Source organism: Drosophila arizonae, chromosome 4, assembly GCF_054131065.1.
Source record: "Drosophila arizonae isolate 15081-1271.41 chromosome 4, UAZ_ARI_1.0, whole genome shotgun sequence".
NCBI classification, from domain to species: Eukaryota; Metazoa; Arthropoda; class Insecta; order Diptera; family Drosophilidae; genus Drosophila; species Drosophila arizonae.
Genome location: NC_142924.1, coordinates 13,386,571 through 13,401,610, shown reverse-complemented (window position 1 = coordinate 13,401,610; position 15,040 = coordinate 13,386,571). Strand labels below are relative to the sequence as shown.

The window sequence follows — 15,040 nt, the reverse complement described above, 5'->3', positions numbered from 1 at the left end:
AAGATACAGATACAGATACAGATACAGATACAGATACAGATACAGATACAGATACAGATACAGATACAGATACATACAGATCTATACAGAAAAAATCTATATATATACCGATACCGATATATGGCAATGGATACATTAGCTTAAATATAAACATGTCGTATTGGTTAGCCATTAAATGACGCCAGCCAGAGCAACAACAAACAACAACAATTCATCCATTGGCAGGCAAGTGCCAAATAAAAATTATTACTTATACGCCGTGTATGTCGAGGCAGAAATTCGTCTAAATCGTTGAATAGCACATGAATCTATTATGAATTAGACATTGAATGTCAGAGTAGAATAAACCATACAAAATACAGACAACACACACGCACACATACACATATTCACTCATTGGGGCATAAATAAATGTTTTAAATATGCCGCCCGGAGCGAATTTTCCGAGTGATTTTCGGATTGAAATTGCGATTTGCAAACGATTTATTGTATTTGAAATATTGACTGGGGATTTATGTGGAATTGAAGTGGCACAAGGTTTACAATAAAGCCTTTTGATTATTGTTTAGATTTTAACGGCTGAGTAGCCAAAATAAATACCCCAAAGAGTGCAGAACTTGTAAATTAATTGATTAAAGACGGCATTCAAAGTTAAAGATTTATAAAACGCGATGCAATTAAATTTATTGTGTTTATAAATAATACACTAAATAAATTATTTAAGCTATGTAAACATAGAATGGGTAATTGACGCACTATATTCTTTCTAAGACTGTATTGAAAAAACTACTTGATGGTGGATAATGTTAATATAAATCTTTATCTTTCACTGATCAGTCTCTCCCTCTAACCCCTTTGTCGTTCATTTGCTCTCTCGCACTTTGTCTTTGTCTCCTTCCTTTCTTTCATTCTTATTGCTTCCTTTTCACATACCCTTTCTCATACCTACATCTTTCTCACTCCTATTCATATTTTCAATCTCTATCTATTATTTACCCAAAAATAGGTATATAATTTCAGAACGGCCTTCGACTGGGATATCTCTGAGATACACTTGCTTTATATCTGATTCCACAGTTCCCCAAATAGCTGTCGGCATCATAGCCAAAATATGCAAAAGGAACGCACACTCGATCACACTTTATATTATTATACCTCATACATGATTATAATCCATCATAAAAACGATTCTATATCAATCGCTGTGGCATGGCAAATCACACGCGCCATAACTCTAAATGGAACGCATTTGTCAACGAAATTAAACAAACATTCAAATATTTTTAGCTGCCACAGGGCGGAGCGAGATGGCAATAGTGAAAGATCGAGAAGAGGAGGGAGAGAACAAAAAGTGTCACCGTTGTGTGAAGATTTGTTTCGAAGCTGTGAAATTGTTAAACTGTCTCTATATTAATAATGCCATCATTTAGAAAAATGCGCATTGGTCACGGATACAGATACGAAGCGATAGATACACAGATACAAAGATACACAGATACAAAGATACACAGATACAGAGATACTCTCGTAGGTATAGATAGATATAAAATTTAAGAACGCGACGCTTTCATTTTTAGTTCTTTATTGTCTCAGGTTCTTTTAATTTGAAATATTTTGACGTGTCCCAATTTCTTGCGGTATTTCGAGATGCTGCGCAGATAGATTTTTCATCTTTGTTTGTTTTTAGATACATCTCGGAATTGTTCTAAATGCTATTCATGTATTATTAACTCTACTCGTGTGACAAGCGAGAAATGTGTCAAAATAACATATTCTATAATTTCTGGCAATTTGCTCTGAAGGTTTTCTTCTTCTTGCCTTTTTCTGTTTTGCTTCTTGTTTCTCTTGGAATTGATCGTGTTGAAGAATTTCCTAAGCTCACATCAGCTGCGATTCTGGGGCTGCCAAATGGATGCGTTTTCAATGCTAATGAGCGCATATCTGACAGATACAATTTATAAGGTCTAACAAAAAGCGATTCGCAGCCAGCCAAACGGAAAATCCATGCACATGGAACTGCCGGCGGGGCGACCAGTAGATACCCATTAAGAAATGCTTGTGATAAATCGGTCAACTAATATTCCAAGGTATTTCAAATAAGACGAGCATGAATTGTTTAGCAAGCTATATATAAATAAAACTAATATATACACTCAACTTGCAGCAGTCCCCTATAATGCTCACATAGCTACCCTTTATGTCCACTGCAATTGCAGGGTATCTTATAACAATTGAATAGTCGAAACTTTCAACCGCAACAAAACACAAAAGTAAATTATTTAGCATAATAAAATTGTTGACAAATTATGATTTAGTGCTGACCGCATTAACATATTACACGCACACACACACTCACACAATATACACATAAACAATCATGCACACACACACACAGATACACGTTTGATTATATATTTATTTCATTTTATTTACAGTCATTTTCCATATTATTTGGAATTTGCAACGAAGGTTTTTTGTTGTTTTGCTTGATTAAAAATCGCATATTTAATGCCATTTGCAACCGCTAGATGGCGCCATGTGGGCGTATGTCCGCCGTTTGACCTAATGTGCGATAAACTGCTTGACTTCTGACATCGCGATCATTTGCGTAATATGACTTTAGCCACGCCCACCTGCGAGGGCAGCCCGTGCAGTTCACCTGTTAATTAGTGTAGGCCCTGAACTGAAGCCTATTTACACATCGCTAATCGTCTTGAATCGTTGACATTGTCGCCGCTCGTTTGTCATTTACATTTTCCACACGCTTCGGATTCGCTTTTTGCTGATAATAACAAAAACTCAATTGAATTGTTGTTGCTGTTGTTGTTGCTGTTACTGTTGTTGCTGCACATTGAGAATCGTTATGAATGCTTGTTTGGCATTTGCTTGACGTTGTTTGCAGCCATTTGGCTTTTGTTTTCGCATTGTTTCCTCCAATTATTTCAAAAAGTGATCGATGGAACTCGGTTGTTCGAGAAGCAATTTATACCAAATTTGGTCTGTTAGCCTTTAAATAGAATTTATTAGTGTATGTTTATCGAAATGGAATTGTATTTGGTAATATATATTAAGATTAGAATTTGTGTGGAATTTTTTTTAGCTTTTATAAACAATATAAACAATAGAATATACAAATATTTAAATATTAAATAGAATTTATTTAATTTGTAACATTTATGCGCATAGGAAATGAATTTGTAAACAAATTTTAAAATACAGAATTTAAGGAAATTAATCATTTTCAAACTTTGCTTTGACCTCTTCCATTCCTTCATCTCTTATAATTCATAAATGAATATTTTGCATAACGTTCTAGACGTATTCCACTTCTTTTCTTTCTTTCATAAAATATTAAACATTTACGCACACATATACACACATGTATATATATATATATATTTATATCATTCATCATATGCACTTATTCGAAATTATTTGCTTGTAAATCTCGCCGAATTGTTTACTATGCAGAGGCATAGCAAAAATCGATTTGATTGATGGATTGATCAGCTATAGAGAGCAAAGTTCTATGTCATACAGCCACTCTCCCTCTCACTCCCACTCACACTGCTAATATCTGTGTAGGATCAATCTGCGCTGCATTTCAACTCGTTCGTTTTTTTTTTTTTACCATCAATCAGCGAATGGAAATATTGAAATCAAATCTGAGCGCGAGATGTCGGCGCCTTGTCAAAAAGCAATCGGCAACATTTTTTGCTTTTCTTGCGCTCAAGGATGATGAGAGAATAAGCTCTATCTCGAGCTATGCAGTCGCCCTCGCTCTCTCTCGCTCACACACACTCTCGCCCTCTCTCTCACGCTCCGTTGCAGTTGCTAAAGTGAGCATTTATATCCATAAAGTGAACGAAAATCTGACACATGGCAACGTCTCGTATAATTTATGAGTCAATTTCAGACAATTATTGTTAAATATTATTAAGCATTCGGCGGGCTGTCAAAACACACAGCGAATTCAATGATTTACAACGAAGAGCGAAGAGCAAGACAATGACAACAACAACAACAACGGCAACGGCAACAATTGTCGCCTGGGGTGGACAGCACTTAAGTGGATAATCGCGCCGCCTGACATGCATAAGAAGCAGCAACAGCAGCAGCAGAAGCACCGACAGCAGCAGCAGCAGCAGCAACAACTGATGAATGGCCGGCTAAAAGGGAATCGTCCACTCAAATTGATGTCAAAACTGATTAAAGGAACGCAGCCTGCAATAGCGCTAGCAATTGCACGCAGTCGGGTCGGCGCGTGGCTGCCAATTAGAGAGCGGGACAAAGACAGATCATCAGATGATCAGTGTCGGGCGGCAATTTGTCATTTGAGACAAGCCGCAAACCTGTTGCCCAGCTCAGCCATTAGAAAAGCGCCACAGATCAAAACAGAGATGAGAGAGCGTAAGCTCAAAGAGAGCAGCAACAGCAGCCATCAAAGAGAGCGAGCGCACAAATTAAGACAATGAAACGCGCTACGCTTGCGATAAAATCAACGTAAACACTAGCAAACAAGAAGCCCTGACTGCGCTGTCGCCAGCTGCGTCGACAGCGACAGAGGCAGAGGCAACGACGACAGCGGCAGCGGCAGCTCAGGCAAATGTGTGAACAATATCGGCGGCTGATCTCGCCCAGCAGCAGCCACCCAGAGGGATAGGGAGACAGACAGGGAGAGAGAGAGAGAGAGAGAGAGCGCATGCAATGAAGACCTGAGAGACCTGTTTCAAAACCTGTTAGCCCAGCCACACAGAGAGAGCGACAGCGTGTGAGAGAGATTGCATGCGTGTGGGAGTGGGAGGGAGAACGAATGAGTGCAATGATGGCAAGTGGAGCGCCAAGCTGCGCTTAAGCGTGAGTCTGTACTTTTTGTTCAACAGAGCCAGCCAATTGATCAATAAACAGTTCACAAACTGTGTGAGTGTGTGTGAGCATGAATGTGTGTGCGTCTGTGTGTGTGTGTGTATATTCATATCTCCTGCTTCACATGAAATTGATAGGCAGCACAACACAAAATGACCCACAAAAAGCAATGAAATGAATGCGACCCCAACTCCAACCAGAACTACCCTCCCGCACAGCCACACACATCCACACATCCTTCCACCTACCCACACACATGCCGCCCAGTTGTTTTGTCCGCCCCTTTGGAATCCAATCAGCCACGCGTTGGCGATAAAATGCGTTAACAATACGTGGAAAGCTTTGCTAACAGTTTTTCTTTTTTTTTTTGTGGTATCTGACAGATTTTTGTGGGTTAGGTAGGATTGGGGCAACTGAGCTGTCACTGGGGGCCTTGGCGCGTTAAGGGTTGGGCTGGGTGCTTTGGGGTTGGGTGGTCGATTGAATTGCGTGCTAGCGAAATAGCCAACGTCTGTGTGTTTGTCTGTGTGTGGGTGTGTGTGTGTGTGTGTGTGTGTAGACACGCAGCCTGCGCTTAGGGAGCATTACATGCCGCATCACACCTGATTTGAGCTCAGATACAGGGTGTGCATTGAGGCATGAAACAAGTGAAGAGAGTGTAGGAAATGTAGGCGTTATTTAGAAAATCTCGAATTTATATGAATCTATCATAGTCTTATTGAAATAAAATCAACCACAAATATGAGGTATAAGTAGGAAAAAAGCGTACAGGATGGCTAGTTAACTACAGTAAATTATAGAAATAAAGAGCATATATTCCGTCTAACCGAATATTTTTGTATGGTGATCGAGGCTAAATTTCATAAATATGAGATTGATGAGTACTAAGAGAAATAAAATGGTAACTGATACCACACAGGGTGTCTATATAAATAGTAAATAAATTAAAGTGATTATACGTAAAGGATATCTGAATATAACCCTATAAATTAAAGGGCGTCATCTTAGTTGTCTCTACGGGCTATATGGAGCCCACACAAGAGATTATTAATATATAAACAATAATAACTTTGTTGACATATTTAAAATTTATTATACTCACAGTTGACTGCAATTACAGGGTGTCTAACAACTTAATTTGCGCACTGCATGCGCTGCCATCTAAAAGCTTTTGTCATAATAAATTGCCTAACAATCAAAATATTAACAAATATTCAAGCCCCCATCACGCACACACACACACAAACTTATATTTGCATACACATACATTTGTATATAGCCATGCATACATACACACATTCTTGCATATGGACATATTTATGCGCCCTGTATACAAAGCCAAATTGTCGACCGGCCGCTGCACCCGACGTCGACGTCGTCGTCGCTGCCGGCAACCGACAGCAGCGCAAAGCGCAAACAAACAAAGCAAACGCAGGGCAGAACTCCCATTTGGCCATATAAAAAATACAAAAAAAAAGGCAGAAAAGTATGCGAAAAAAAACTTATAAGCAAAATCAAATTCACAAGCAGAGCAACAACAACAACAACAAACAAGCGCACACGCAGCCAACGCAGTCAACGACGTCGCTGCCCTGCAGCTTTGACAGGCGCAGCGGCAGCGGGCAGCGGACGGCGCGGTGAGCATGACGAAAGGACTTTCGCACATTACCACATTTTTTGTAGCCAACCAAGCGACCCGGCCAACACACAAAGCAGTTAAGCAGCCAAACAGCCACCCAGTCAGCAGCAACAACAACAACAGCAGCAGCGACAGCGACAACAACAATAGCAACAACAGCGACAGCAACGAGAGGCAACACGAAAGACAAAAGCTAAAAGCGACAAATGAAATAATAAGAGAGCTTAAATAACTCCACACGAGAGCGTGCATACACAGTCGCACACACTCGCACGTAGCTTTGTGTGAGCGTGTGAGTGTGCGACTGTTTGCATGTTTGTTGTTACATTGACTTCCGATGACTGCCAACGGCCCACCCGCCCCGCTCGCCACCCACTCAGGCTTGGCCGCAGCCACAGTCCCGGTCTCGACCCCAGCCCCTACTCCGAAAAGCGCTCAGAAGCTGCGAACTTGTTTGCTCAATATGTTTCACATACACACACACACACACACTCAGGCATAGACACGATATAGCCGACGACTGCGACACGAAGCTTTTATGGTGCCTCCCACCGCTCTCGCCTGCTGCTCCTTCTCGCTCACACCCACTCTTGTACGCTAAATAATGACTGACAGTATGTTGGTGCCTCCGCCATGCCTCTCTCTGCCTTTATATATGTATAAATATACATATACATATGTATATGTGTGCGTATGTGTGTGTGTGAGTGACCCCCAATTGCTCGCTCCCTCAAACAAACAAACAAACAGCTAGAAATTATGAAGCAACACGCGACCAGCGAACCGAGCGCACCAAGCAAAGCAAAGAGAGCGCAACAAATTGAGACAGGCCGTGCGGGAGCAAGATAGAGAGACTAAACAGAGAGAGCAATAAAGAGAGCCGAAGCGCGAGAGCTTGGCGTCGTAGCAGGTTGCATCGAACTTGTTGCGTGTCGAACGCTGCCGCCACCTTGCGCGTCGCTGCCACTGCCTCTGCTTCTGCTGCTGCTGCTGCTGCTGCTACTGCTGGTGCTAGTGCTGGTGATGTTGTTTTTGCTCTTTCTGCTCCCAATTACTTTTTGCATGCTACCTTGTGCCCCCACTTCACCTCAAACACTCGTTTGGTCATTCGGCAGCGGCAGCGGCAACGCAATCGTCATGGTTGTGTTGACGTTGTTTTTGTTGTTGTTGCTGTTGTCGTTGTCGTTGTCATGCTTAATCCCTGTAGCGACAGCGGCGCCGTCGACGACGACGACGACTACGTCGACCCACAATAAGAGAGTGAGTATTGATGTGTTTGTGTTCATGCCTGATATGCTTCACGTCGAACCGGCCAGCCCCGCCCCCGCTGCCGATGCCGACGCCTACCAACACCGTTCGACCGCAAAGCGCTGGATTCATGTTTTTCACACAGAGCTTACAATGCGCGCAAGTACGCATATGCATGTGTGTGTGCGTGTGTGTACGAGTGAGTGCGAGTACGGGTGTGTGTGTGACAGTGTTTGAGTGAGTTTGAGTGTGTTCGTGTGTTTATGCACATTTGTACACATTAACATATCAAACCGAACACGAGCGAACGTTCTCATTTTGCAAATTGACTTTAATATATATATATGTATATGTATGTATGTCTATATTTATTTAATTTTTTGTGTTCTCTTTGATTCCGTTCGGCGCTTTTGACTTTGGAGTAGGTTTTGCGTTTTAAATTTATTGATAATTGGGATAATTTATATAATTAATTATGCAAACAATACATTTTACCTAAAATTAATATTTTTAAAATTATTTATAGTTCTTATAATATGGGTACCAGAAAATATTTATTTAATAGTTGTCAATTAGCATATTCTAAAATTAAATAAAGCTCGCTAATCGACAAAAAATCGCATGGATTAACAATTGGGAAGCTGTCAAAACTATTTAATCCAAATACAAAATACCGCAGTCGAGCCGCTGCCGGCGTAGCGGACCACACCGCAACAGCAACAACATCAATCAAGGCATTGGGAGGAGAGCAACACAAAAGCGCACACACAACAGCAGCAGCAGCAACAACAACGACAGCAACAAGAGCGCAAACACCGCAAAATAATAAACCAGCTCGACAAGTCTAAATCACACTCATTAGCAAAAGCCCCCAAAAACAACGCACAGCAACAGCGCCCGTCGCGTCGCTTAGCGTCGCCTGCCAGCGCTGCCGCTGCCTCGGCCAGCAATGGCAGCAGAACAAAAATCAAAATCAAAACCACAGGCAAAAGCAACATATATCCAAACACACACACGCACACAAGCACAATCGTCAGCAACGACGTCGCTGCCGACGCAGCTCCCATCATATCTCAAATTGTTAAACGATGAGAACGAGATGAGAACCTAATAAGAAACCGAATACAAAAGATAAACACAAGCGTAAACATTTAAGTAACAAAATTGGCTTTTTGTTATGCGTTGAGTTTATCGCGGGGATGCCGGGCGGGAGCGCACGAACGAATGAGAGCGTAATCAAGAGAGAGAGAGAGCCAAGGAAAGAGCGAGAACGAGTTTTTTTGTGTGTAGTGGTGTTTCAGAGAGAACCAAACTGACTGGCAGCACGGCAACATTGCTATGGGCAGCACGGCAACACTGAAATTGAGCGGCGCTCTTGAGCGCTCACAAGTAACGGCGCACGTGTGTATGAATGTGTGTGTGTGTGTGCAATTGTTTTTTCAGTGGGACAGATTGCCAATTGATTGTTGTTGGTGTTGTTACTGCTGCCGCTGCCGCTGCTGCTGTTGCTGCTGGCGTCGCTGTCGTCGCGTTACGCTTTTTGTGCTTTTTCTTTTTTTGTTGTTTTGTATTTCTGCTTTACCGGCGGCGCTGCTGCTGGCATAAATGCTCTGCCGCGGCCTGCCCTACAAGTGCGATGGGGCGACGACGCACACATGTAAATGTGAGAATGTGTGTGTGATATTTTGTATTTACATATGAACTGTCTGCGGCTGCAGCGAAGCGACGTCGCATTTCCATTTCCATATGTTGGCTGTGCTTTTGCTTGGCGTTGTTGTCGTTGTTGTTGTACTTGTTAATATATTTGTTAAATGAAATTCATTTCGGAATTACTGTTTACTCTGCCTCTGTCATTTCGCCCCGCTCTTCCCACGGCGAATTGGTTGTATTTTTATATTTGTATGATATTTTTGCTGCAACTGTTACTCTATTTGTAACTGTATCTCTTACTGTGCCTGCCCATTGTATATGCTTATGTGTGTGTGTGTGTGTGTGTGTGTGTGTGTGTGTGTGTGTGTATCTGTGTGAGTTTATAATATTGCAACTGTTATGTCATTTTGCATGCATAAATTATGATGTTATGTGGCAAATGTAACGGAAGCACGTGTGCGAGTGTGTGTACGTGTGTAAAACATAATCGATACACTGCCTGCCATACTCTATCTCTCTTTCTCTCTCTCTCTCTCTCGCGCGCTCTGTGTCCCCCTCTTTCTGTGTGTGTGTGTGTGTGTAAACGGAAACCGTACGACAATCGCACATTTCCCAATAATTATATTTCCATACAACAGAATTTCAGCCTGACATTTGTCCGCTTGCCATGCCGCAATACCAACAATCATCATCATCACCATTCACATCCACACCCACATTCACATTCACATCATCATTATTATCATTATCTTCTTTATCATTCGCATTATCCTGCCACAATGCTCGTGTCCATGTCGCATGCCCCACTCATTATCTGTTTAACAGTGCCACATTAACAATGTTGCCTGGTCATGGATAGGCCAACCCTCTGACTGGATGACTGACAGACTGACTGGCTGCCTGGCTGCCTGGCTGACTGATTGACTGATTGACTGAATGACTGACTGTTTGACTGCGTGCCGCCATATTGTGCCACACATACGCATAATCAACGGAAAGCCGTTGGGCCAATAAGTTTATTACTTGCCTCAATGCATTGGCCATCAATTCAGGATATGCGTGTCTGCATGTATGTGTGTGCGTGTGTGTGTGTGCATGTGTGTGTGTGTGTGTGTGTGTGTATGGGCTGGCTGAGTGTATTTCGTTTCCTGCTCAAGGACTTCAACGCATATTCATATTGAATACGAGTTTATCGTACTGACAGCCACATAAATACACGCATGCCACAGCACACACATACACACACACATACACACACACATACATGCATACACTTGCCACAGCACTTTGCTGTATTATTTATGAAATGCACATCATTGCCGTAACCTCAATTATGATTGCCATTCGGCAATGTGTCCGTTAACAAGCGAAAGCCTGCGATGCTATAATATACGATTACATGGCGTATGCGTAATATTGCCCATATAGAGTATGTAGCATACATAGCTATAAATAATATCTCTTAATATTTGTGTATGTGTACAATAATTGGTGTAAGATTATGCATATAAATAATCAAAGGCAATCATTTCATTCGTCTGTTGGCCTTTTATTTGTTTTTTTTTTTTTTTATACCCTGAACCCATTGAAAATGGAAAATCAGGGTATAATGGTTTTGCGAAAAGTATGTAACAGAATGAGTAGAATATCAGCTTAGAGGGTTCAAAGTATCTCCCAATCAAAGTATCGCAGTCTCGACTGGAAACTTTTACTTGTTCTATTTATTTTACACTTACAATATATGTATTATATATTTGTTTACATTCCTTATATTTTTTTACATTTTTTATATATTTTTTTTTACATAGGTCCATAAAAGAAAGAGACTTACAAAAGTGATATAATCTGATATGCAGTCAAAGTGGGTCGGCGCATTTTTTTTTTTTTTTTTTTTTTTAGATTTTATTGTAATATATTTAAAACTGAATTTATAAATATTATAAATATTTATCGCGTTCTAAAAATTTTACTTATATTTTATCTTTTTATATTATTTATTATTAAAATAGTTTAGCTTATTATTATTTGTACATATTTTATTGGAATTATATTTTTTAAAGTAGTCTCCCGACTTTCAGGACACGGTAAATAATTTTTAATGTAGAAATAAAATTAAAATCATATATAGGAATTATACACATTAACGTTTTTAGGGTCAGCCAACCAAATAAATGCTAATGGCCAAAACAAATAGCCACTGGAAGCAAATCGAGCCATCCATCGATGCCATCGCTTCCATCGCTGGCGGATCTTTTTTGAAGTGGAGGTAAATGGCTCCGTTTATCCATTTTCTAAATGCGTACACAGATGTAAACACATGAAATCGATGGGATGGATGTAAGATGAATACTCCCGCAAGTTTACCGTTGCACGTTATCGGAATACCAGAGTCATCATGGTCCGCTGAAGGACTTCTGCGAAATCTTTGGTAGGTGCAAAACGTACCAATTGTACGTGTGTCTCTATAACAAGTTTTTGCGGAGGCACTATAGTTTGGTAGTTCAATTGGCCAATTGCTCAATGCCTAAAGTAGAAAAAACAAAACGCAAATAGTTTAAATCAATTTACATAGTGAATATAATTATTTGTTTGCTTACATCAGTATTTACAGCCCAGCCGACTCCAAGACATTTTGTGAATGGTTTTGTTCTCGTCATGGCAATCGGTATATATTCAAGTTTCCCTTTAATGGGTAGTGTATCTTCATCAGCGAAGGCCAGTCCAATATTGTAGGCTGATGCGCCACGTTTATACAGGCCATGCCATCTTAAAGTTGCGATTGCCAGTACTTTGGATGTTGTAGTTATGCCTTGCAGGCACGTAGCCCCTACTACACCCAGTACATCCTCTGCTTTTCTTCTGCACAGTATAATTTCCGAATATCAGAAAACAGATTCTCCCCAAATACACACACATACCCTTCTATACATTCGGCAGTTGTGAGAAGCACACGATTATGAATAAGAGCCGCCTCACATAGGTATCCACTGCCAGCCAATTTAGACTCGTTTTTGCGGTTACGTAGTGAGCCCAAATATGGAAATTCCTCAATGGTGACAATTCTGGTTACTTGGGCTTCGGCTTTAAAGAATAAAGGAAATGAAAAATGGTAAGTCGAAGACTGCTCAAGTCAAGACTACTCGATTAGGAGATCCTTTAAGCCGGGCCATCAACTGATATTCCAATCAGAATAACACTCAAAGCACAATGACTTATATAGGGTATATATCGATATAATCCATAGAGCATGTCTTCATACCGTTCAACAGGGATCACATTCTCTCCAAGTCGAGCAATCTCGACATATTTATACATGTGCACTTGGGTTTGTTAGGGCTTACCTCTGTTCATCAGTAAAAAGAGATAAAATAAACCGATATTAATTATTAAAATGGCTAACGAGACCATGATAATAGATTTGTGGAAACAAAGAGATACCAAAATTTTGAAAAAATCAACAAATTAAAAAACTGACTGAGGTCACTGAACGGTTTTCAAAAACAACAAATTGTAGCTAATTTCAAATTTCTATGACTCTAAAAGCAAAGTATGTAGACTCAAGTTCCCATTTAAATGGGATTTTATTGAAATAAACTCGATCTGCAAGTGTAGAGATATTTGCAATATGCTTTTTTATTAAATGTATAATTTGATAAACCTTTTTTTATACCCTGAACCCATTGAAAATGGGAAATCAGGTATAATGGTTTTGTGAAAAGTATGTAACAAGCAGAACGAATCATCGCAGACCCCAACGTTCGTTTTTTCAGTTCGACTGTTCATTTGAATAGTTCCGGTACCAGTCATAAACTAATAGTTCTTTGAGCTAGTCATTTAAGATATATAAGAGCTATTAGCTGGACTTTAGAATTGAAATTCCTATATCTATAAACTATAACATATTTAACATGTTATTTATCTCAGCTGCATTCATAAATCTTTCAGTCACACTAGTTTGGCTATCTTCGCTTGATTTAGTTCACATATTTTCCAATCAAATGAAATCAAATTATAACCAAATTGACAATCAAATTCATATATTAATATACATATATGTATGTATATACAGCGCAAATCAAGGTAATCCCAGCACTTGCCCAGATGCTAATTCATTTCAATTAAAATCAAATGTAATGGAAATATGACAAAAATCATATTGCGCATACGACAGGTGGGCCACGCTGAAATAGTTGTTATGCAATTTATTGGCTAGACAATCAACAAATTGTTATTTGCTCAACTGGCATTGCATTTTAATTGAGTTGTTGTTGAGTTAAACACGCTTACAATTACCCAATGCATTGCCCTAAGCAACAACAATAAGCAGGAGTCAAGCTGAAGAAGCTGAAGAAGCTGTTGCAAATGCCTGTGCAACAATGCAAGGCATGCAACGAGTGTGTAAATGACGCACTATGCCACATCCTTGTTGTTGTAGCACACGCACACACACACTCACTCACTTAATGCGTCATTATTAGCACAACACACACACACACACACACACACACATACAGGTCAACCATTATGACCACTTGCTGTGAGCTCATCGTCGTGCACTCGTGTTGACATACTTCTGCCAACAGTTGATCTTGTGGCCAACCGCAGGCATGCGGATTTAATCCATAAAGGATACGCACAAACACAAGCCAACATAACCAAACAGACGCACTCTTTACGCATGTAGAAGTGTGTGTATGTGTGTGTGTGTGTGTGTGTGTGTGTTAGTTTGTGAAATTTTAAGCACGTCCGTTTTGGTCTCTAACGAGTTACGTTTCACTCTTCACTCTGCTCCTCTGAATCTCTTCACTTGACTCCACTCTTCTCTCCTCTTCACACTCCACCACTCTTACAGTTTACTCCTCTGCAGCTCTTTGCCATTGTTGCTGTTGTTATTGTTGCTGCTGCTATCATTTCGTCTCGCCTGAAAGTAGGCAACGAAATCTGTTCAACAATTTGCAGCCTACATATAAAGACCACACATACGCACACACACACACACACACAGAGACACGCACACACGCACACGCACTCTTAAGCCTTTGTATTAGTTTACAAATCACACGTAATAACAATTGACACGGGCACGCCCACTTGTGTTGAGCACACGCCCACTCGGAGCTGAGGCGACATTTGTTTTGGCTTTTTGGGTTAATTAAAATATATGCACACACACACACACACAAACACACACACGCATACGCACAGCTGCAATTAGATGAGGCATAAAATGTGGTCAGCAGCTGCTGCGAGTGTGTGCGTGTGTGTGCTTAACTGTAAACATTGCAAATTCTCTTTATGCATTAAATGCATTTTTAATTTCATTTTATTTTGCCAATGAAAATGATTAACGCTTGCTGCACACGCCTCCATCTCTATCTCCCTCTCTCTCTCTCTCTCTCTCTCTCTCTCTGCCTCTCTCACTGTCTCCCCCTTCATAAGTGTTGAATAAATAAATTAAAATCAAAATAATAAAAAAAGGCGCAGCTGCATTTTAACATGCGCATTATTACAATTAAAATTAATTTAATAATAAATTTCAAAATAATTACAATGCACTCGCTTAAATAAACGTTTGTCCTTTCTCGCAAATACACTGAAAAAAAAAAACATAAAAAAAAATATTAATATACAATGCAA

General features: G+C 40.2%; 1 protein-coding gene across 1 annotated transcript; it reads right to left on the bottom strand.

The window, feature by feature from the left end:
* Positions 1–11,421: 11,421 nt before the first annotated feature.
* Positions 11,422–12,957, bottom strand: LOC149269152 (azurocidin-like). The gene is made up of 4 exons (XM_089468062.1): positions 12,745–12,957; positions 12,322–12,484; positions 12,001–12,262; positions 11,422–11,927 (listed from the first exon to the last, which is right to left on the bottom strand). Exons 1-4 carry the CDS (start codon positions 12,809–12,811, stop codon positions 11,559–11,561), a joined length of 861 nt encoding a protein of 286 aa, XP_089324188.1. The 5' UTR covers positions 12,812–12,957; the 3' UTR covers positions 11,422–11,558.
* Positions 12,958–15,040: the final 2,083 nt, after the last annotated feature.

Bases quoted from the DNA above. Each gene is read 5' to 3' on its own strand.
- LOC149269152 (XM_089468062.1), bottom strand. From the start codon at position 12,811: ATGGTCTCGTTAGCCATTTTAATAATTAATATCGGTTTATTTTATCTC. The intron at 12,485-12,744 runs GTAAGCCCTAAC...TATTCTTTAAAG, and splicing joins CTTTTTACTGATGAACAGAG to CCGAAGCCCAAGTAACCAGA. The intron at 12,263-12,321 runs GTATGTGTGTGT...TATACTGTGCAG, and splicing joins ACTGCCGAATGTATAGAAGG to AAGAAAAGCAGAGGATGTAC.